The sequence below is a fragment of the Mytilus trossulus genome, chromosome 6 (assembly GCF_036588685.1).
Source record: "Mytilus trossulus isolate FHL-02 chromosome 6, PNRI_Mtr1.1.1.hap1, whole genome shotgun sequence".
NCBI lineage: Eukaryota > Metazoa > Mollusca > Bivalvia > Mytilida > Mytilidae > Mytilus > Mytilus trossulus.
In genome coordinates, this window is record NC_086378.1 from 61449575 (window position 1) to 61474858 (window position 25284).

The 25284-nt window shown below is 32.3% G+C and overlaps 2 protein-coding genes across 6 annotated transcripts in view; one reads left to right on the top strand and one right to left on the bottom strand.

Annotated features, from left to right (window-relative positions):
* Positions 1-5968, top strand: part of LOC134721637 (glucose-6-phosphate exchanger SLC37A2-like) — a 34779-nt gene extending 28811 nt beyond the window's left edge. For all 5 annotated transcript variants that reach the window (XM_063584763.1, XM_063584764.1, XM_063584765.1 and 2 more), the window contains 6 exons: positions 149-239; positions 801-949; positions 1711-1759; positions 2279-2431; positions 4229-4320; positions 5850-5968. In XM_063584763.1, the coding sequence (XP_063440833.1) occupies positions 149-239; positions 801-949; positions 1711-1759; positions 2279-2431; positions 4229-4320; positions 5850-5915 (600 nt within the window). In that variant the 3' untranslated portion in view covers positions 5916-5968. The remainder of the gene's footprint in view (positions 1-148; positions 240-800; positions 950-1710; positions 1760-2278; positions 2432-4228; positions 4321-5849) is intronic.
* A 4795-nt stretch (positions 5969-10763) lies between these two features.
* LOC134722874 (uncharacterized) lies at positions 10764-20787 on the bottom strand. The gene is made up of 5 exons (XM_063586505.1): positions 20542-20787; positions 19872-19992; positions 19422-19451; positions 13968-15201; positions 10764-12789 (listed from the first exon to the last, which is right to left on the bottom strand). The coding sequence occupies exons 1-5, from the start codon at positions 20785-20787 to the stop codon at positions 10764-10766; spliced, it is 3657 nt and encodes a 1218-aa protein (XP_063442575.1).
* Positions 20788-25284: the final 4497 nt, after the last annotated feature.

Sequence of the window (25284 nt, forward strand, 5' to 3'; positions counted from 1 at the left end):
AGATCTCAGAATGGGAGTTCTTCGTATTGTGATACTCACATTATTCACATTGATAAAAGCCTTGCAAAAGTTTCTGAAATTAGAGTATATAATAAAACAAATTATAAAAATATGGATGCATAAACAGTTATTTTTTATCCAATTACAGGGTGTAGCCGAGTTTTCACTGTGTCTGTTTTGTGCTAAACTAGTCAGTTACACATTCTTGTTTTGGCTTCCAAATTATATAGAACATACTGGTAAGTTGATAATATACAAGTCATACTATATTTTACCATACACTTACATGTATTATTAATATGACCCTTCCCTGACTAAGAGTGGGAGCTAAATAACATTCTAATATGACTTTCTGCTTTAGCTTTATAAACAACAGCTAATAAAATTATTCATATATATATACTAAGTGCAAGCTCACAGATGTACATAATTAATAGATGTTGTAGTTTATCTCCCATCTTATACAACATATATCATAATCTATGCGCAAAAACTATATACATTTCAAATGTTTAAATCAATATTAAAAAAAAGATTAAGAACTGTTATGACTATTCTAATACATAAAAAAAAAAACGAATTTATGTTTAATGTGAATGATTTGACACTAGTAATTTTTGGGACCCTTTATAGCTTGCTGTTCAGTGTGAGCCAAGGCTCTGTGTTGAAGACCATACTTTGACCTTTAATGGTTTTCCTTTTACAAATTGTGACTTGGATGGAGAGTTGTCTCATTGGCACTCATACCACATCTTCTTATATCTAATTACCATGTAAACTATTTGTATTTTTAATTCCAGCTCACTATGATGCAGAAAAGTCAGCTGATGTATCCACACTGTTTGATGTTGGTGGCATTGTGGGTGGCATCGCAGCAGGATTGATATCAGATAATTTTGGTGGCAGGGCAACCACGTGTGCTGTTATGTTGATACTTGCTGCCCCTGTGGTAAGTTGTTTTCCAATGTAAATACTGTGTAACAGCCAACAATGATATTTGCATACAGATTTGTGTAGATCTCATTGAAAATACTTTATCAAATTATTGAAGCATAGAGTTGAAAGATGTTAACATAGAAGTACTGTTTGAATTTTCCAAATTTTCATGTCAAGTGAAGACTTCATAAAACTTTGAGCTGTGTCTATATATTGACTTTCTTAATATGTAAATCTACCTGACTTGTCGTATTGTAATAATGTCTAAATTATAACTTTTATCTAATACTCCATACTATGGACTTAAATGAAAGCTGTATATTATTTGCACTCATATCACATTTACTTATATCTATTTACAACATGCATCTTTATGTCCCTTTGGAATTGCAAATTACATGTAAATGGAAAATTGCATGGAAAGAACTCTTTTAAAAACTTCTATGCTTAGTATCAGATTTTCAAAAAAATAGTTTTGTATCAGCAATGTCTCAGAAAAGTTGTGATTCAAGAGTTTGAACTTAGAAATAAAAACTACTAGTAAATAGAAAATTGATTTTTCAAGTTTTCTTACTTTATTTCTTGGCCAATTTTAATGAACATTTGTATTTAAAGTTCATATGAGCACTTTCTCAGAAACCTGAATGATATTTGCATTTAGAATATAAAATTTAAAGAGTGACTACCCTTTGATAAATAAAATATATAATGTTCCATTAGACATTATACAGAATGCTGTTCTTTTATTAATGCTTTATTTTTTTCTGATTTCAGATGTATATTTACAATTTATATGGAAGTTTAAGTCTAGCTCATTCTATAGGTAATTATTGATGTCCTCTGATGAGAAATATAGGATTTTAGTCAGGTTCTCTATATATAAGATAATTGTGATTACACTCAGTGACTGTGTTAATACTTATATTTCTGTAACACTTGTGGTGTATTGAAGCCAGCACATAAAATAAAAAAATGAGTGTGTCAACAGTATAAGCATCTGATATATACATGCATCATCTGGAAACACCATTTTATTTCCATGAAGGACTTTTCCATATACTAAAGCTACTTGTGTGTTTAGCTGCCTTTAAACTTTAGCTACACAGATGAAGTCTTTATGAAGTTGAATTTCAAAGTGGAAAATTATCTTTTCTGTCTCCATATATTGTCACTTTTCTTTCCCCTCAGTCCTATTTTTTTTAATGCTTGCTACCACTATGTTCTTCCGTAACTCCATAATTCCGTAACTCCGCCTTTCTCACTTGTAGATGTGATACAATACATATGTTTGTTATTATCAGTTGTACTGTATCTTAATATGAACTGATTTTTTTCTTTTTAGGACTGTCATTTGCCTGTGGAACTTTAGTTAATGGTCCATATGCTCTAATTACAACTGCAGTTAGTGCTGATCTAGGAACACATAAAGTTTTAGAGGGCAATACAAAAGCTTTAGCAACAGTAACAGCTGTTATTGATGGAACAGGTAGTATAGGTAAGTCACTGTCAGTGCTGTTTACAGCTGTTATTGATGGTACAGGTAGTATAGGTAAGTCACTGTCAGTGCTGTTTACAGCTGTTATTGATGGAACAGGTAGTATAGGTAAGTCACTGTCAGTGCTGTTTACAGCTGTTATTGATGGAACAGGTAGTATAGGTAAGTCACTGTCAGTGCTGTTTACAGCTGTTATTGATGGAACAGGTAGTATAGGTAAGTCACTGTCAGTACTGTTTACAGCTGTTATTGATGGAACAGGTAGTATAGGTAAGTCACTGTCAGTACTGTTTACAGCTGTAATTGATGGAACAGGTAGAATAGGTAAGTCACTGTCAGTGCTGTTTACAGCTGTTATTGATGGAACAGGTAGTATAGGTAAGTCACTGTCAGTGCTGTTTACAGCTGTTATTGATGGAACAGGTAGTATAGGTAAGTCACTGTCAGTGCTGTTTACAGCTGTTATTGATGGAACAGGTAGTATAGGTAAGTCACTGTCAGTACTGTTTACAGCTGTTATTGATGGAACAGGTAGTATAGGTAAGTCACTGTCAGTACTGTTTACAGCTGTTATTGATGGAACAGGTAGTATAGGTAAGTCACTGTCAGTACTGTTTACAGCTGTTATTGATGGAACAGGTAGTATAGGTAAGTCACTGTCAGTGCTGTTTACAGCTGTTATTGATGGAACAGGTAGTATAGGTAAGTCACTGTCAGTACTGTTTACAGCTGTTATTGATGGAACAGGTAGTATAGGTAAGTCACTGTCAGTACTGTTTACAGCTGTTATTGATGGAACAGGTAGAATAGGTAAGTCACTGTCAGTACTGTTTACAGCTGTTATTGATGGTACGGGTAGTATAGGTAAGTCACTGTCAGTACTGTTTACAGCTGTTATTGATGGAACAGGTAGTATAGGTAAGTCACTGTCAGTACTGTTTACAGCTGTTATTGATGGAACAGGTAGTATAGGTAAGTCACTGTCAGTACTGTTTACAGCTGTTATTGATGGAACAGGTAGTATAGGTAAGTCACTGTCAGTGCTGTTTACAGCTGTTATTGATGGTACAGGTAGTATAGGTAAGTCACTGTCTGTTCTGTTTACAGCTGTTATTGATGGTACGGGTAGTATAGGTAAGTCACTGTCTGTTCTGTTTACAGCTGTTATTGATGGTACGGGTAGTATAGGTAAGTCACTGTCTGTTCTGTTTACAGCTGTTATTGATGGTACAGGTAGTATAGGTAAGTTACTGTCTGTGTTGTTTACAGCTGTTATTGATGGTACAGGTAGTATAGGTAAGTTACTGTCTGTGTTGTTTACAGCTGTTATTGATGGTACGGGTAGTATAGGTAAGTCACTGTCTGTTCTGTTTGGTATTTGATTATGTTTGTTGGATTATTGGTGTTTAACATAACTTTTAACTTTGGCTATATCATGGATTCAAGTTTTTTATTAGTGAAGAAAGAAAAGGAAATGAGAATTACCAAGCTTCAACAGAGAAATCAACAATCCTTGTCACACATAATTTACTGTTTTCATTGAATTTGGTGAATAATTTATTTTGATGCTAACTGTGACAGCATATGAAGAAAGCTGTTATGTACATTAAAAATAAATATAATCTTTAAAATTTTAGCAAGAAGTTTGGGCAATTTTTGTGCCTTATTGAAATCTCCTTTACAGTTTCTTTGCACCATTATTTGTTTAATCTTAAACATTAAGTCTTGTATACTTTGTACATTTTTAACTGACTATATATCCATTGTTAACCCTCTGTTTACATGTTTTGTATACAGGTGCTGCTATTGGTCCATTATTAGCAGGATTGATACCAGTATGGAATGATGTATTTATAATGTTGATAATCTCTGATCTTCTAGCCCTCTTGGTAAGTAATATAAGATGCAAAAATGAGTTAGAAAATATATGAACTTGTCGTTGAGAACTAGTCTTCAATAGTAGATTTAATTACACCATCGTTAGTTTTTGCATGTTTAAAAGTTCTGTCTCAACAGTTTATAAAATTTATAAAAAACAAATATTCAGGAGTTCGCAAATTTCTGAGTAGTAAAGTTAAAATTTTGAGTAGACCCATTACAGAATAAGTTTTAATAACAGAGCAACAATGTTTGTATTAAAGTGGTTTTGATACCAATTTATCTCAGTGATCTCAACATGAGAAATATAATGGATATCACTTCCTCAGAAGGCCCTGCTGAACATTCTAAGGACATAGTTTTTATGGTTTTTTTGTTGCTTCAGTTTTCTAAAGATTTTTCAATGGATTGATTTTGGTTGTTTTAATTCATTGTCTGTGGTGTTGGATGTTCTTTGATTTGTGATTTTGTATCATATACTCTGATGTCAAGAATGTTTAGAAGAAACTTACTAATGACAGTCCTTTCAAATTTGGAAAGCTCCTGCAATTAGCATTAATGCATTTCGGGTAAAACAAAACACTCCTCTCTTTTCCTTAAGTCAAGAGTTCATTGACTTAAGATAGAGAGCCAGAAGAGAGCTGTGGTGTAGTGGTAAGTGCATTGAATTACTAACACAAAGATTCCTGGTTCAATTCAAGTTCTGGGATCAAAATTTTAGGGGACTGAATTTTAGGCTCTCCTTTGACACCATTTGCGAGTATGGTCTTGAGGAAACGATGATTGTCAATCAGAACTGGACAATAAATGGCTGACCAGTGTTAAGACAAAGCCATATCTCTTGCCTGTAAAAGACACCCTCGTAGATTTTAAAAAAAGAGCAGACTAATGCCGCTACAAGGAAGCACTCACACCTGCAAAGTGGAAAGGGATTAATATAAGTTAAAAAACTTGTTTCCCAAACCACTATAAACAAATATGTTTAAACTAGACTAGGATAGAAATGTCAATAACTGAGAGAAAAATTATTCCCTACTGTGAATTCATTTATTTTTCGTTGATACCAATTTTCATGGGTTGATTACAAAGTGTGTTTTCTGTGGAAAGATCTGGATATTTGATTTCGTTGTTTTCCGAAGGCTTTAGAAAATTGGTACTTGGTTAAACATTGAAATTCATGGTTCACCTATGCTCATCAGATCAACAAAAACTGGTATCCCATTAATAATAATAAATCCACACTAATCATTGGCTATTTAAATCTAGAAATGTGTTGTATGTATGTGCCTCCCCCACACGATGTCTTATATACATGATATAAGCATGGGTCATATTTTAAATATTGTATACAAGTATAGGTCATTCTTTCTTAAATATTTATACAACTATGGGTACTGAATTTCTGTGAAAGTTATATTAAAATGGGTACGTTTTTTTGAGGCAAAAATGGCACACCCCTACCAAAAAAATATTGGAGTTGTAACCAATTTGACATTTTTGCTTCTATAATCTTTAATGATATTTGTTATTTATTTTACAGTGCCTTGTTAGATTAGTCTACAAAGAATTAAGAATTGACAGATTATTAGGATGTACTGGAGATTGATGTTGCCATGACAACCAGAATATTTTGTGACATTAAAATCAATAGTTTGTGGTCATATTGACTGGTCTTTGATTTAGTCCCAGTAGAAGTTACCTATACTCATTATATCTGTCTCAATATTCCAATTATAGCCCCACTTTAGATTCATGCAAAATTTGAAAAGATTACAGAGTTATCTCCCCTATGTTTTTTCTGTAGATTTCAAGCTGCTTGCATGAAAAAATCAGAAGTAAGATTTTGCATTTCAAACAAAATAGAAAATTACGAAAAGGTCTTAAAATGCTTACATGTATAGTATACGGAGAAAACATTTTTGAGCTCTAATAACATAAGCCATACATGTCAACCAATTTCTTGCAAAAAATAAATTTAATTATAAATATTGTTGTAATCACAAATATTAAATTTTACTTTATTTAGGCAAAACAAATTTGATTGTTGTGTCATAGTTGTTTCAACACCTTACATTGTTTTGATGGACTGCTCTTTATAGAATTCAACTAGATAAGACTATTCCAGAGAAATTGGTTAACATGTTATGCTATTAGTATTTTCTATGCTTATTAGTTACTTTTTAGCCTAACTTTAGAATAAAGGTGGAGGTCAGATATTAAATTATTGCTAAGTTAATATAAAGAAAGTGAAAATTCGGAATCAATTAATAAGCTATACGCATACAATTATTTATCTTAAATTTTTAATTGTTTTCTTTATACAAGTATTGTGAATTCATTAGTTTTCACTGGGTTCTATTTTTTGTGGAATAAAATGATTTTAAATGATAAAGGTAAACTACCAATTAAAGTTTAAAAACATTTTACAAGATTCTGATTAGCTTGTATGCAGTATTTTCCATAGAGCATCCTTGAAAAAAAATGTTTTTTTCAATCCATAGAAATGGTAAAAATGAAAATAATAGAATTCAAATATATTAAAATGCATACATGTAGATTAGAGAAAAAGTATATGAAAATTGCAAAGATTAGAATTCAAATATATTTTAGAAAATATGGGAAAATGGTTAGTGTAGAGCTTATATTAAACAATTGATTATATTAATTGACTTATTAAAAAGGGAAAAGATATGTAAAAGCTATTATATAGCTGTTACATTTACAAAATGTGAAATTCTTATCATAAAAAGAAATATACATTTATTTAAAAAACATAAATGTGTGTTTCAAAGGAATTAAGCATTTCTTGCCACCACACATAACATTTCTGAACGAATTAAGATTGATAAATCAGTTTTGATGAAAGCTTATCCATGACCAACATCTGACCATATCATATTTAATTGACAATATCACACTTACAATAGAAGCATGAATTGTTGGTGTGCAAGAAATTTTCTCTGACCAATACAATATTTCCCTATTACATTCTTATTATAGATTTGAATAAGATATTCCTATTCCTTTGTCTTTCAGATGTCAATCAAATGTTGTATTTTTTTGTGATATATGAAATTGTTCTATTATTTGTCACTTTATTCTGAAGTTTTTTTAGTGTTTCAGATTTGGTCCTAAGAAAATTATGGATTCAGGAAGCATAAGGGTTGTATTTGTATCCCCTCCCCCTTATGGTCCAAAAAAAAATTGAAAAAATTGCATACAATATTATTTTGTGATGCTATTTTACTATTTTTGAGAATTACATCCTAGTTGATTACATAGGACAAGTAAACTTCACATTTGTTAAAAAGGGTTTGTAAAAAAATTATATCAACTTTCACTATATTTCCTCAAAATTATTCACAACCTTAAGATCAGTATTGACCCATACAGAAAACATACTGGAATAAAAAATGAAGCAGTAAAATAGTATTTAATTTGCCATTGAAAAAGGTCTCAAATTAATAGCAAAATGGCCTTTTTTTACAAGCCACAAAAGGATAAAATTTGATTCTTCATTTTGTGATAGTAATTTGGTGTAGGTATAGAATATTTTAAGGAATTCTTAAGATGGCATTAGATACCCTATTTTTTTTTCTTTCAAACAATGTTTATTCTGTAACTTTATATTATGACAATAAATGATTGTTAACTCTAAAAAAGCATTGTGATTTTGTTGTTGGATGTTGTTTTGCTCTGTTATATAGGTAGATAAATTAAATAAACTGGACCAATTTAAAAAAGAAAAATACCAACAAAAGGAAAATAAATCCAAGTGGGACTGCTTGATTTATAGACTGTTTTTTTTATTATTCCCAGTGTCCAGTGGCAGATATTGCCTGCATATTCATGAAATTACGATTACATTCTGAAATAAAATAGGGATGAGCTGTCTGCTTTTGTAAGTGATAGCTTTGCCAATGAGATAACTTTATCAACCAATCACCAATGAGTTGGGAAGTAAACATCTATATGTCACTATACAGCCTTCATGTTTAACCCCGCTACATTATTGATGTATGTGCCTGTCCCAAGTCAGGAGCCTGTAAATCAGTGGTTGTGGTTTGTTTATGTGTTACATATTTGTTTTTCGTTCATTTTTTTACATAAATAAGGCCGTTCGTTTTCTCGTTTGAATTGTTTTACATTGTCTTATCAGGGCTTTTTATAGCTGACTATGCGGTATGGGCTTTGCTCATTGTTAAAGGCCTATAGTTGATAATGTTTGTGTCATTTTGGTCTTTTGTGGATAGTTGTCTCATTGGCAATCATTCCACATCTTCTTTTTTATATATTCAATAGTTAGAACAAAAACTTATACCAAATGTCTAGCTATGAAAAGCTTCAGATGGAAAAAAAGTGAGATATGACAAGACAAAATCAATGGTCTGGTTAATGTTAATACAGTTAACAAAAAAAATAACACTTGTTGGCTGGCAAACAGCAACAAGTACAAACACTACTGGAGTAGATGCACACGACTATGGATAGCGACATGAAGAATAAAGCAGGGTTAATTGGTTAATCATATCTGCACAGTGGTAATACAACACAACATAAAACTACAGTAAAAATTATTATATCTGTACCAAACACACAAAAAGCATATATCATACAGTCCGCCAAAAATTAAGCACCACCTACTTTTATTGCATCGACTTTTTTTCAAATTTGAAAAAATCAATTATTCCTCGAAAAAATAGATAACAATCATATAGCAATTTTGCTAATGTATACCATAAACAAATCACAAATACAATTTTGATCACTTATGAATGTCCTATGCGTGTAGGTTTTTCGTTCATAGAAATGGTGTAAATTACACAATTCAGAAACGGAATATAAGTTTCACTGTGATTTTATTTTTTTACAACAATTAATCACCCAATATCATTGAAATTTTCTACACATAATCTTTGGTAGGTTCGGCACATTTAATGTCAACATTTGAGTCAATAGCATGTGTCACAACCTCTCTTCCGGTACAGTTTCATAACACGACGTTTCATTCTCGGTTAAAGCATTCAAAACTGTAGTTGAGCAAATCTGTTGCAGTAAACAACAAATGCAACTTTAAAATCGACAAACTTTTGTAAAGGTGGATGTCTGCGATTGAGATTTCCGACAATGGCATCTCAGACATGTTTGATAGGGTTTATGTATGGAGTTAAAGAAGGCCAAACATTATTGTAATTGGCTGGTTGCTCTTTGGACTCGATTAAAATTCTTGCCCTGTGGTATAGCGTTGTCAATCAGGTAAAAGGGTCTTGATAACTGTTGACGCAAGTAGGGAATTATTAAAATGAGGGGCTACAGTGTTTTAAGGCACCAAATCTCTGTATGACTGTCCGTTTATGTTACCCTGCAGAATATGCATACCCAGCTTATAACGGTATAAAAAGCCACCCCGTACTGGAACACCACCAGCACTGAATGCAGTCCTTGTGCAAACATTGTTTTTGGTCATAGGCCGTTATTTTCCCTGCGAAATTCGTATTATTGCGTCTACTGGCAGTAAAGGAAACTGACTCCCATCTGACCAATGAATGTTTTTTCCAGGTTCTTATGTTCAAGTTTAGGTGGTCATTATCCCATTTAAACCTGACGGTAGAGTGCCTGCTGGTAGGTACAGGTCTCTATACACCACGACTTGCTCCTCGTTTGCCTCTATGAAGTCGACGGACCAATGAACGAACACTAATACGACCACCTAGAGAAACAGTGTATTTGTAAACGCGCAAATGATCTTTGATAAAAGGTTGCTTGGCTGCTTTATCGGAGTTCAATCATTTTGGTCGTAATGCATTTTCTTAGTGTATGTTAAAGGAAGTTCATAACACCAAACAATGCAATATTTAAAAAAAATATTGCCAGTTATATTTCAGTGGTGCTTAACGTTTGGCGGACTGTATACAAAGATAAACTTTCAATAGGTACTCGAAAGTGATTTAAAGTTCAATTTAACTAATACAAAAATCAGGTTTTCATAGAGTGAAATATTGATTAGTACTCTGATATGGCAGGATTGAAATACCTTATATAAACCTTCGATTTTGCGAGTTAAAAACAAATTATAATCGGATCTAAAAACTATGTGTTTTCAATTTGTAATTGTAGTTCTCTTCGGTTTCAGTTCAAGACTTACATGTAAAGAAGGGAATCCGATTAAATTCTGAGTATTTAACTTATAGTGGTTATATTTATATTCATTTTCGATAGTGCCACCTTTATTGCTGTTCCAAAAATATCCAATTAATTCAATGTGACAAAAATTTTAATTTGCTCATTGTCAAATTTACACAGTACATGATTTACATGCTCTCGATTATCTTTGCACATGTCCAGTTGAAACTGAATTAAGTCTAATACATTGTTATCAAACGTATCTAATAAATATCACTCAATCTTTCCTCCTACATAAAATTAATGTTTTATGCTTGATTATTCGACTTAATCATATGGGTTTTTTAATTGAGAAATTGCGAAGCAAGCTTATAATATCGTCATTTTCACTTTTCCTTATCGTCCTTTTGACATATTTTCGCAATCGACAATAGTCCTTTGTTAATAGTATCTCGACAAATTGTAGCTCACCATTTCGACAAGCACGTTTAAATAGAAAACTCATATTAAAAAAACTTCGATCACATCTTTCGAAAATAAGCTGAACGATTTGTAAAAATCCATTGGTAGAAGCATTTTCCACTGCAGAATTCATATTGAAAACACTAGGATGTTTCTTTTCAATGAGAAGTATAACTATATCTTCGTTTCCTGTAGTACAGGCATTGTTCAATGCACACTCAAAATCAAATAACTCATTGTCAAAATTATCCAGTACATGATTTACATGGTCTCTATTTCCTTTAGCACATGCCCAATTTAAAACTGATTTCATATCAAATACATTGTTATCAAATGTATCTAATAAATATCTTACCAAAGCAAAACGACCTAAAGAGCACGCCTTCGTCATTGGCATTTTGAAATCCAATGGATAATACGCACACGTCTTAACCAATATCTTCATTATATCTAAATTACCCGTTTGGCTATAACACACTTCTTTCATACCTGAAATTATGTTGCACGGTTCAAAAACAAATTTTTCAATTGTTAATTTAGTGATTGATATATCACCTTTTTTGCATGACCACTGCAATATTGAATTAATATTTTCATATGATAACACTGCCTTGGCATTGTTAACAATCAAGTTGATTAATTCTTCACAGTTATTTTCCAGCACAATTTTAGTTAATTTGTTTAAATTGTCTGTTGTCAACGACAAAACAGTCTTCCTTTTGAATAAACTTATAACGTTGTTAAAATCTTCATTACTGCGTATCAATGCCACCATAGCGTTCATATCTATATTTTGTTGGTGACTTTTTTCAAGTAGAAAAAGCACAATATCTTTACATTTGCTGTCCATTGCAATTTTAATAGCCGCTGATATGTCAAAATATTCCTGACCTACTTTTTCGAACAGAAACTTAATAACATCAAGATCACCATTTGAACAGGCCCAACCCAAAACAGAGTTAATTCCAGATGTATCTTTGCAAAATAAATCATGATTAACTGTCTCTAACAATACTTTGAGAAACCTAACATCAGCTTTACTGCATACCCAAACAAAAACAGAATCTATATAAATTAGTGTTTTGGCACATGTTGTCATAATGAATAAAAGAAAATCTTTATTGTTTCTTTCACAGGCAAAATCTAAAACAGGATCTAAGTCGAATAAATTGTGATTGACGGATTCCAATAAAAATGACACCAGTTCAAAATATCCATTGACACATGCTAATGTCATAATTAATTTCATATCATGTAGACCATGGTCTACTGTCTCTAATACACAGTTAATAAAGTCTATATTACGGCTCCGACTCGCCCAGCTCATAACAACCGTCATATTGAAATGTCCAAATCCATACATTTTAAAATACGCTTTAATAAAGTCTGCACTGCCATGGCTAGAGATTACTTCCCACACATGGTCTATTAGTTCATCATTTGCAGCTATATGAGTTACGAACAGATGAACAAGTTCGGTGTTACAATTCGTACACGCCTTTTTAATTGTATATACCATATCCATGATATCAAAACTACGGAATGTAAAATATTCGCAGAAACATTTGACTAGTTCTATTTCACCAATTTCGCATGCTGCATTCATCCACAATAGTTTATTAAATAGCTTACGATCAAATTTGTTTAATAATAGGTTTAAGTTTTTAAATTTGAAATCTTTATCAAATAGAAAACCAAGAAATTCATCAACATTCAGTAATAAGGTTCGGGAATCATTTATAACACGACATAAAAGCTCAAGTGACGAAATATTTCGAAAAACTTCAACAAAGCCGTTTTGAATGAATCCATCCGGACTATGTAAGTCTTCAATTCTGATATTTTGCGATTTAATCACATTCCATAAAAGACATGCTTTCTTCTCATTTGAAATTCTACAGAAGCAAAGAAAACTTATTTTAACAGTCTCTTTGCATAATATTACAGATTCATCGTTAGATGACAATGTTTTACAGATATCTATCTTAAGGTAATTTAAAATATTTTCGTCAGTTTTGCAATAAAGTAATAAAGCAGTTGACAGATGAAAAGAATCGGTTAATGCCAATTGCAACACAGATTTGTCACTAAAAGTTGGAAGAGGAATTGAATATGTATGCCTGCTTCTACTGAAACATTTATATTGTTCATTTTGTCTATATATTTTACATAAATTATCTATTATTTTCAAATATGTAAGTTGAATAATTGGCGACTCGCTTGCTGCTTTTGCAAATAAATAAGGATCATTTATATATACTGAGCCAAAAAAGTTTAGCAACAAATATGGGAATTTTTATTTTATTACAAAATCATAACAACATATAATTTTAATAATAAAATAATGGAATATGATATGTCAGAAGCAACATGAATGTTAATCATTCACATTCATTAGGAATTTCTTTGTATGGAGCGCGGGAGGGTCAAAATGCGTAAATGAGTATAGTGTTACCAAAATCAATTTCTCAGCCATGCCCTAAGTGACCCAATGAAGGATTGTCAGGCACATCAGCAGCTTCCCTTAGTCAATGCACTACCTTTTTAGCCGGAAAAAACTTGTCACGTGTTGATTTAAAGCGAAGGAAGCGCTCCTCCCTTGACGATAGTTTTTTTGTATCTACGAGATATCGACCTATCCTGTGCAGTTGTAATTTGTCGATATCTGTTTGTTAGTCTCTAAACTGTTGCCTTTTGCACATTAAATCGAGCCATGTTGTCAGCAACCCTCATTCCAGCATCAACAATTTCAAGACCTTTCTGACTGTCATTTTCGGGGAGGCCTGGTTGACGCCGCATGCAATTTTTTCAAAGATGTTTGTGTTTTTCTTACCAATTGTGTGTTTCTGCAAGTTAGTGAAAAAGAAATTTTTAATATCGTTTTAAAAGTACAGATACAGAAGGTAAAACATCATTTACACGTGCAAAGCTGAAATGGCGCGAAATCAATCAGCAGGAAAAAAGTACGACTGTTTTAAATTACAGGTAGAACTAGGGATAATATCAATGATGTTTAAATATTTTTTTCCTAAAACAAAAACAAAAAATTTATAAAAAAAAAGTGTTGCTAAACTTTTTTGGCTCAGTATATTTATAATCCAGGAAAAAAATCAGTCGTTGTGCTAACAATGTATAATTGTGTTCTGATACTTTGTAAATCATTTCGCCATCTAGGTCATTATAATCTTCAGGTCTGGTCATTTCAACGATAAAATCGAAATCCATCATTTGGACCAGATTAGCAGTATTGATACTGTGACATGATAAAAAGACCGCCTCAAATATAGTTCGATGTTGGAAACAATAAAAATTACTTTCCTTTCTTAAATAGTTACCAATCTGCAGACGATTAACGCTTTCTACGACGTCATGTTTCGTAAAAGAGTTATCGCGATGCCTGAAAATACTTGAGGAAACGTTATTTATTTGTTGTAAATTGAGATGTTCAACATTTATTTTATCGCTGCTGAGAAGAATAAACGACAAAACTGTGAAATCCACTAAAAAGTTTGCATCAGTATTCCCCTTCTCTTTCATGTCAGTTATATGTTCACATAGAATTTCGTTTGCATGTTTGAAAAATGATATGCCTTGTTTTAGGAATTTTCTGTTAGATGTGAACATGTAACAAGTCTGAGGAAAGTCAATGATTGAGTTGGATTCGTTTTCAACAATACAGTCTGTTGTATTTGAATGAAAATATATCGTATCTTTGAGATTACATGACGCAGTGCTGTAGTTTTCTTCATCTTGATCAGTGATTTCCCGAACTCCATGTTTATGTAAATAATTCAACAAACATTTCCGTTTTTCGACCTTATTCATTCGAAAATCTTTATATTTCAAATCTATTAAAGTATCACTACAAAAAAGCCGATGTTTTGAAATTAAAGTAGCACACTTATGTTTAATATTGTCTCGCATTGTCAATATAACTTTCACATGTTCACTCTTCACACATGTGTATATCGCATCAACATTTTTTATATGTATATCTTCGTTAAAAATACTTTTCGTTTTACCAAAAAAATCATCACAAAGTACAATACAGTTATCATTTATATCGATTACTTCTTGCCATTCTGAAATATTTGGTAAATTTATCATGGTATAGGGGCTGCCTTCTTTAGAATATTGATGAAGTGTTTCTAATGCGATTCTCGATTTTCCAGAACCAGATGGTCCCGTGATTACCACGTGACCCTTTTCTTTTAAGCATTTCAGAATGGCTGGCATTGCAATAGTTTGTACAAATGTACCTTCTTCTAAATGAGCTTTGACTGCAGCATCTGTAAGACGCGAGATTTCTGAAACAATAAAAGTGATTACATCATATATATATATTATATATATATATGTAGGACTCTAAAGTGCGATGGTACTCTAAAGTGCGATGGACACGCTGAAGTCGGATGGTCTACGCTAAAGTACGATGGTGTCTTACGCTAAAGTTCGATTGTTGTTTGTTCGCTAAAGTACGTTGGTGTATTACGCTAAAGTGCGATGGCCCAAAGGGTAAGATTCGAGGGGTTAAAACATCGAGGTCAAAAAAGTTTTGCAAAAGCTAGTATGCTAAGGTATAACATATGTGATAGGCTTCATAATTTTCCGGTAGGCTTAAGTAGTTGTTTTTAAATAAACAAGTTTGACCAAGTAATAATTGCTATAAAGGTAATTTATGTGTCTCAAAATATTAAATTTCATGTCAAATAAAGTTTTGACAATTTGGAGCGTATTCATGGCATTGAATATTTGGATAATTGGTATATATTGTCGTTCACACCAATGTTACAACCTCCCTCACAGTCGTCATTTAAAATTTATAAATACAAAATTCGTTCATTGTCGGAATATGCAAAATTTATTCTTTTATTTGTAAGATTTTAATCATGTAAAATGCGAGAGAAAGGCAGTGTTCGCCTAGCTTTCTCCTTTTTCTTAGCGAGAACAAATACATGTTTTATTTTCCTACAATGTACAGTACAAATAAATGATTACGCAGAAAATTTATAATTCACGCCTGAAAACATGTATGTCTATTTTACCGTCGGACGTATCTTTTATTAAAATCGACATCAATATAACGAGGATCACAAAGTTAACTGACACACAAACAATGGTTCCAATGTATCCGTTTGCTTCTAATACTAGTAGAAGCAGGATATATACTGTTTTGTATGTATCTAATAAATTTGTTGACTACAGAATACACGTCCTTTTAGCGCTCGAAAAAAATAATCATTGCGCTACAGCAGACAAAGAACGGTTAAGTTTAAATCAATTACTAGTATTAAAGTCATGGACATTTATTCTAAAAATTGTTAATAAAATCTTCTGAATATATCTTCCGGCATGTTCATTTTTGGTTTGTATAAACGACTGATAACGTCATAATCAAACTACGTTTGTTACGTCTATACTTTCGCGGACCATCGCACGTTAGCGTGTGGATGCATCACACTTTAGCGTATACCATCGCACTTTAGCGTTCCCATCGCACTTTAGCGTTCCCATCGCACTTTAGCGTTCCCATCGCACTTTAGCGTTCCCATCGCACTTTAGAGTCCTACACATTTATATAATATATTTCTAAATAAAAAAGTCCAATATTTCCGGATAGTGCATATATTATTTAATATTCACAAATATAAGTACGTCTGAGCCAGTGACAACTCTACAACAGATTGAACTGCTGGTGATCCGATGGATTAATCTGTTTGTAGAGTTGTCACTGGCTCAGACGTACTTATAAATAATTTACCATTTTCTTCACAAGAAAATGATCGTACCAAGAATATGACAGTTGTTATCTATTCGTTTGATGTGTTTGAGCTTTTGATTCTGTCATTTGATTAGGTATTTTCCGTTTTGAAATATTGAAAACAACACGTTTATTAATTTCTTGCGTCCGAAGCGCTTTTTTGGATTTACCTTCATCAGGAACGCTCAAAGCAAAACATTTGAAATTCGAAGATGTTTAAGTACCGAAACCGTTGAAGAGCTATATGTCAAAAATACCTAAATTAAATAGCCAATTTCAACAAAAGCCAACTTTGCCTGATTGAGTTGAAACCTTAGTTTCTTTCTAATTTTTAAAATTTATTAATGTTTTAAACGTTCAGTATTTTTGGAATTTCACTTTTGTCGAACCTCTGATAGAAGTGGTCTGAGCAAAACGTTGATATAACCTTTTGCATTTTTTGGTTTTCAATGCTATCCAACTTCTTATTTAATATTTTGGCCTTCTTCTTTGTTTTTTTCATGTTCCATTGACAATTATTTATAGTCGAAATTTATAATCGAAATGCGCGTTGGAATATTTATGTAGTGGTTGTTTCGTAAAACGTAAGTACTTTGCGAAGTCAATCGTTTGTCGAGAGGATTGCTGGAAAATTAAATTAAATTTTGAAAATGAATAATAGAACTTGTAGTGCAAAGCTTCATTTGGAATATGGTGTATCTAGATTGCAGAGGAAAATCAAAAGATTAAATATCATTTTCAATCTCATCATAAAAATAGAAGTATGAACCATATTAACATATGAAAACTTTAGACTACTGGCTAGAATAGCTTCAATGTGCATATTTATAAAAACAAAATAAGCGCAGATAGTAATATTAATAATGATAAATGTTTATAAACAGATACAATGAATTGTATATACCAGTCAGGTGCCCATTGTGTAGATGAATCAGAATGTGAATACTGAAGCAGATGTAAATTCATCAATTATTGCAAGGTTTATATTGATCAGAATAATGCGATTGAATAAGGATCAGAAAGTATCGCAATGATAAAAACTCGCTCTCTTGCATCTTATACATATATGTATATGAACAATTGGTATGTCATGTCATTTCTTTGATTATGAAATTTTCCTAAGGCGAATCAATGTTTTGCAATAGAAAACTAGTAAATGGTGACTATTTATAATTTGATATTTCTTATTTTGTAAAAAGAAAAGACGGAAGGTAAACGTTTAAAATTGTTCAAAGGAAATTTTCTCAGAAAAGTAGCAGAACCCCTGTAATGTATAGTGCTTTTTACTACTAGTATTTTTTATTATTACACTTATTTTTGTCCCCCGCGTGACGCATTGTTTGGGAAATGGGAATACCGCGGGTGCGTCCGTCCATTCCGTCTTGCTAGCGCCTTCACGTAACAGTTCTCGTCAGATTTTTATAAACTTATATCATAACTTCATATCGTCAATGTCCTTCGGATGAGTTCGGAAATCAGTGCAGATAAATGAACTAAAATTTAAAAAACACATACAAGACTAACAAAGACATAAGTCTCCTTGAGATAGGCGCATAAATGCGGCGGGTTTAAAAACATGTTTTGTGAGATCTCGACCCTCCCAAATATCTCTAGACAATGTGGAATAAAGAAACACATAGCAAAACGTAAAGTAAAACTCAGTTTAAAAGAAGTCCGAGTCCGGTGTCAGAATAGGTAACTAAAAAAACATGACAAAATGACAATAATTTATAAATGAACAAAGGACTTCTAGCAGTTATTGAAATGCCAGCTCCTGACCTCAATTAAACTGATTGAAAGATTATGTCATCATCATATGAAAATAAAGTGCAATCTCTCCCGTTATTGGTTTAGTATCATTCAATCATAAAATATATGAGAAGAAAATATCCCGTGTGTATCATGCCAACACCTGGTTTTAGAATAAATGTGTTTATTTCCGATTCAAAGACCCTATGAGTGAATCAATATCAGTACTTTAATGACTTGCCAACGGTAACGTAAACATATCCTTTCAAAATAATTCTGTTTAAAGGTTGAGTTACCTTTTGAGGTGTATTTCAATATTTTTTGTTCTATGTAAAGAATATTACCATAAAATATTGGATGTGAAATACCTAAACGTGTGTGTATGTTGATTTATCTTAACGAATGATGTCCTTGTACCGATGATAAAATTTAGTAAATTATCTCTAAAAGAGTTAGTTATATGGATAGTTGCAATGTGAGCATTCTCATGTGTACAATTTGAGCCAATTTTTCATGAAATTTATATCATAGGGTTATGTTCCTTGTAAATTCTAATTAAATGGGAAATTGCATTGCTAGCGCTATCATGTGTAAAATTCTTGCCAGATTTGTATGAAACTTGTTCCATAGATCAAATCAGCAATTTCTCGGACAATTTCTAAAATAAGTGCTGATCAAATATAATTAACGAGTAATCCCCTTTAGAAATATCATTCTTATTTGAAATTGCATTGCATATTATTTAAAGCCGTTACTTCTCTAAGATATTTATAAAAAGTTTTGAAGAAGAAAAAAAGGTTTTCTTACTTATAAGTTTTGCAGACAAAATAAGCGAGGGACATTTGAAATATGTTCTATATATGCCTTGTGTTGCTAAAATGAAAATTAAAAAAATACTCAAGTATTGTTCCCGTCAAGTCAAATGTTTCAAAAGTGTTAATCTGACAGTTAATCAAAAATGTAAGGATTTTATCTCTTTGACATTTATGTCACATATACCTTTAGGAAACTACCTACCGTCATACTTTTCTGTTCTTCGCCCTGTATCTGAAATACAAATTCCAACAGGCTTTTTACACAGTTTAACATGTTTTTTACTTGTGTGATATAGATAAGCAGAATAAAAATCTAGTAGTTTTGATAAGTGAAGCATGTGTATGTAGTCGTTTTGAAATACTGTTTCATTTATATTATGAAAAAATATGAAACATAAATGATGTAGCTTGTATACTTGAGTATCTATTTCTCCTGGCCATAGCTGATATATTAACAACTCTAAGTTTACATTTTTACGAATGCATGGTTACAGGTAGGTCCTTTAAAATGATATTACTTTTGGATACAATTAAACATTCACATTTGCCTTAAACTAACGTAAAAATCAAGCCCAGTTTGTACTTGCATTAAATAAATTATATTTATTCAAATATATTTCTTGTTTTTAACCATAATAAAATGTTGCAATACCTTTGGTTTTCTGGTTGCCAATTTCGTCCATTGCTGATAAAACATCTTGCATTTTCGTTGTATGTAAAAGTTCGAGAGACGCAAGTCTTTCCTGTACACTTCCAAAATTAGTTTCCAAGTACTAACAGATAAAAAATTTTTTTATAAGAACATAATAGAAATATAACTGCAAAAATGATAAAAACATGAAAACAAAATTACGTATAAAAGATACCGCCATAATCAGTACTTAAGAATACAAACTACTGGCATTTATTCTTTTTATTTAAAAAAAAGCTTGTTTATCAAGAACTCAAAATTTACTTTTCTATTTAAGAGTTACTTCTTTCGTGACATAACCTATGCTTGTTCTTACATAAAAAGGCTTTATATTTGTCAATATCGCAATACCAAGCATTAGCGTGTGCACCTCCTTTAATCAGAAAGAATTTTAGAAGCTCACTTTACAACATTTTTACTTTGAACTGGGAGGAGTATGCTTTTGTGATCATTGTTATAGAGAGAAGTATTTAAATTACTATCATGTGTTATACAAACACACATTGAAAAACTTTGTATATGCAATTTTGTGTAGTCTCGAATATCAGAAAGACACACATCTTAGAACATGTTGCATACAACCTTATATGAATACGAACATTGAAAGTTTTGAACCATTTAGCAAACGAACCTCTTTGATTTCCCTTTGAGTTTCAGAGATTTCCTTTTCTGCTTGGATGTCTCTCAGGAGAACTGTTTGGTACTTGATTAATAACGTTTCATCTAAAGGCCTTTCTCTGAGATCGTCAATTGTCTGTCTTGCTTCCGTTTCTTTCTGACACATAGCGGCTATCAGTATAAGAGATTTCTCGGTTTCTAACATATATTTTTTATAATCTTGATTCGTCATTTTAGCTTCAGCTACATGACCATACATTTTGTTTTTAATTTTTACTAGGATGCTGACTGCTTTTCTTAATGGACATATGTTCTGAAGCAAAATATCAGCGACAATGTAATCAATATTTCTAACACTTATTCCATTCGTCGCTTCTACTGCACAAACAGTTGACCTTGCTGATGAACTAACGCAGCTAGAGCAATGCTGTACTGTTTTAGCGAATAAATGTGTAAAATTACTTTGTGTCAATTGCTCTACCGGAAAAGTGTATCCACAGTGACATTGGCAGCAGAAATTGTTATTACCGAAAACTAAATGATAAATATCATGCTTATTTGTATTGAGAAGTTCTTCGAACGATAGTTTTGGAGGGGTTAAACAGCAGTCCCAGAAAACATCAGTGCAAAAACGTATTAGAAGACATTTTGCTAAAGTCATATCCAAGACCTGTGTAGTAATTCCTGCCTTTGCTTTGCTACAACAGAATTCTGCGTTTGGTGCCTGGTTATGGCGTTGCATTTTCGGTCCGTGTTTGTCAAACAAAACATCTAGCTGTGAGGCATTTAGAACACGATAATATGGTAGAATATAGATAGATGAACACTGACAACGACACCGGTATCTATCGTAGCAGAGATGGTATATATCATGCTGGTTCCGGTTTAAAAATTCCTCAAATGATAATTTCTTCTTCGTGATATGTAATTCTAAAAGATCTGTGAAAGACTTTTTTGTGTGATCCATCATTAATGTTGAAAAACGATAGAAATTCTCTCTCTCTTGTTGTGCCATTATAAACTGTCAACAACAAAAAATAATACAATTAGTACAGATAGACAGGTTTTGTGCTGACATAATAACTCCTCAAGTGATCAATTAATTTTGTTTTATCATGTTGACTTATATGTAAATCTTACTGAACATTTCTTGCCAATTATACTCCTTTTATATTAATGAAAAAAAAACCAGTAAAATCTAATGAAAATAAACTATTTCCAAACAATAGTAACCCAGCAATGGGTTGTCGAACTCGTCTGAAAATAACATAACAGATAGATCATGGCCCATTTTTTACTCTTACTTACTTCTGATCTAACTGCTGTAGTTTTTGAGATTAAGGTCTAAGCAAAAAATTGTTTTTTTCCCCTATGTCAATTTTAGAAATGGCGGTCATGTTTGTCGGTGGATCAAATAAACTCATCATAGATACCAGGACTAAATTTAGTATACACGCCAGACGCGAGTTTCGTCTGCTAAAGACTCATCAGTAACGCTCGAATCCAAAAACAGGTCGGATACAATTCATTAACTAGATACCACAATGAACATTTAGTTAAAGTTAAGACCTTAGTAGTACATAAAGCCATGTAGTTTAAGAGAAGATTTTATAATGTTAGCAACTGGACTTCTGTAAGGAGTGACGAATTCAGTAACTAAACTTTGAAGATCTACAGTTTATTTGTTTCTTCAATAATACTCAAGATAATTACCTAAAACTATAAAATTTCCTTAGAATTACCAATTCGGTGGCAGTGACCCAACAATCGGTAGTTCGATCTGTCTAAAAAAATCAGAGCTGATAAATCTTGAGATATCAAACATTTTTACACAATGTCAGATTGCTATAAATGATCGAGTTTTTCAGATATAAGCAAAAAACATCATTTGATCCTATGTTAAATTTTTAGCCATTGCGGCCATGTTTTTCGATGGATCAAAACTTCGAATAATATTTATAAACTCGATACACTAAGAAAGATTCAATTAAACTATGAAGGTATTTAGCAGTTAAAGAAGGGAAGATTCTTTAAATAGTTTACGACAACGGTCGCGAAGTATTAACATAAGCTTACAATGGGGCCCTTTTGGTCACGTGAGCTGAAATCGATGACACGTCCGATTTGCTTTCTGCTTTCTATCGATTTTATTATAAGTTAAACCTTTTCAACTGACTTTTATAGTTTGCTTTTATGCTCTACCGTACGTATTATCGCTACTCCAGATAGGGTTGTACGCTCACAAACATGTTCAACCCCGCTACATTCTGGATGTGTTTGTATTCAGGGGTCTGAAGTTCAATGGTTGTCATTTGTTAATGTCTGTCATATTTTTTTCCGTAAATCGTTGGGCTATAAGTTAGACCGTTAGTTTTATCGTAGTATTGAAACACTCGGGGTTTTACTGAATGGGAATTTGAATGACGGATGATATATGCTTATCGTAAGACGCATATCCTGTCGTAGTAACTGTTCTCGCTCTGTTTAAGATCATGCGATTCCCTTAGGTTATGTATAAATATAGATTTTTTTTTCTAAAATGGAACAAATGAGTATAGAAAAAAAAAATAGTACGTAAAACGACTTGTTCAAAGGCAAGGCAAACGGGTTTCGTTGGATGAAAATCAAAGTAGATCATTGATATCCCCCAAAAAATAATAAATAAAACACACAAAAAAAAAAAGCTAACCCTTGTATAACTCTGCTTACTCAAACACCCTGTCTTATTTTTTATATTAATGTAGAACATAATGGTACGAGCTTAATGTCATCCATTTAGCCTGGGACAAGTACATGTTCAAGACCCAATTACCTGACAATGAAATGTGTTTAACAACTTGACCAAGAGTCAGTCCAATACAACAACAAAAATTGACAAAGGTTGGTTTCCCGTTTGAATGGTTTTACACTAGTAATTTTGGGGCCCTTTATAGCTTGTTGTTCGGTGTGAGCCAAGGCTCCGTGTTGAAGGCCGTACTATAACCTATAATGGTTTAATTTTTAAATTGTTATTTGGATAGAGAGTTGTCTAATTGGCACTCACACCACATCTTCCTATATCTATTGTCAAACTTGTCCTATACGTAAGTGAAGTTTTATAAATATTTTCATGAACACTGATATGCAAAGAGGATGATCTCAGGTATTTGTGTTATACTAATTGTATCCAACAGATGAACATGAAATGTAAAAACTTCATAAAACGATTTCTAAACTTACCTTTATCGTAAATCCACATTCGTCCTTGTAGCGATCCTTGATCCTACCCTTTCTGCATTGAATAACGTTTAACGTATAACTTCTTTTGTACCTATACAAAACGATAATCATGTGTTTAAAAAGTGTACTTCTTCCGGTACTTCTTTTTGGATAATTTTATAAAACAGATTAATAATGTACTGTGAAATTAAACAATCACGCATTCAAATTTGAAAAACATTAGTCGGAAGAGCATTAGTTAAGGAACAAAATAAGCTTAAATAATGATACAAATAGTTCATGGAGCTCCTTTTTGAGATATTTGATTTTTAAAATATAGCAAAAAAAATTTACCTTTTTTCTTATATTTGCATTGGTATTATTTAGGTCTAAAACAATCAACAATCTGCTTAGATTTTGACAAATAACCCTTTTTAAACAACTACTAGTAAGTCTTATATGAAAAGATAAATGTTATGATGGGGCAAAATATTTTACATTGTATTGTATTAAAAAATACCAAGGAGTCAGAATATCTGACACACATTCTAAAACCTCACCAAAGTACATCCTAAATTCAATTAGTTTTACTAATTAAAAAATTTCTTGATAATGATTTATATCTATTTTTCATTACGCATAAACAAAAAAATGAATCAAATATTAAGCAGTCCGCGTTATATTGTTTTCGGAGAGCATCTTTATCAGAACATCACATTGTCATCTCTGGGACTCAAACCCGTGACATTTGTGTTCGAAGTCAGCGCTCTAGCCTAGCGAGAAGTAGTTCCCTAGCTCAATCAATAACGACTGGTATATATTATTGTAGGGAATCAATCCTGTCACATTCCATGACCTAAAGAGTCATCATACTATTATGACTCTCACAACGCATTCTCTGACTAGATATCTAATAAACAACAAAAGGTTGGACACCAAATGTAGCGAGTAAATACAGTTGTGGTATTTGGAAGGATGTTTTTCAGCTGCATGCTCTTATTTCTGCTACCATGTTGTTGTTCATAGTTTATTTATGTATCCTCATTGTTAAATACCTAAAAAGGGACAAATATACAAGTCCAACTCCTAGGTAGAAAATAAACTGACAACGCCATGACTAAACATAAAAAGACAAGCAGACAAATATTAGTACAGAAGACACAACATAGAAAACTAAAGACTAAGCAACACGAATTCAACCAAAAACTGGGGGTGATCTCAGGTGCTCCAGAATGGTAAGCAGGTCCTGCTCCACATGTGGCACCCTTCGTGTTATTACAAATCCGGTAAATAGTCTAATTCGGTAGATAACGTTCGTAAAAAGGGAAGTTTATTGTAGTAACGACATATCCGATATCATCTGTGAAATGGTCATCCAACTCGTGATGACGTCCGTAAAAGTTAGGAAGTGATTGTTTCAACTTCACCATTTGAAACTCTTGGCTTATTAGTTTCCTTGTGAGCAGCAATCTACTATCAAGGAAATCATGATAGGAAATACAAGTCCGGGAATATCGTATCAATTCGGAGATCAATACTCCGTATGCAGGCGTTGCTG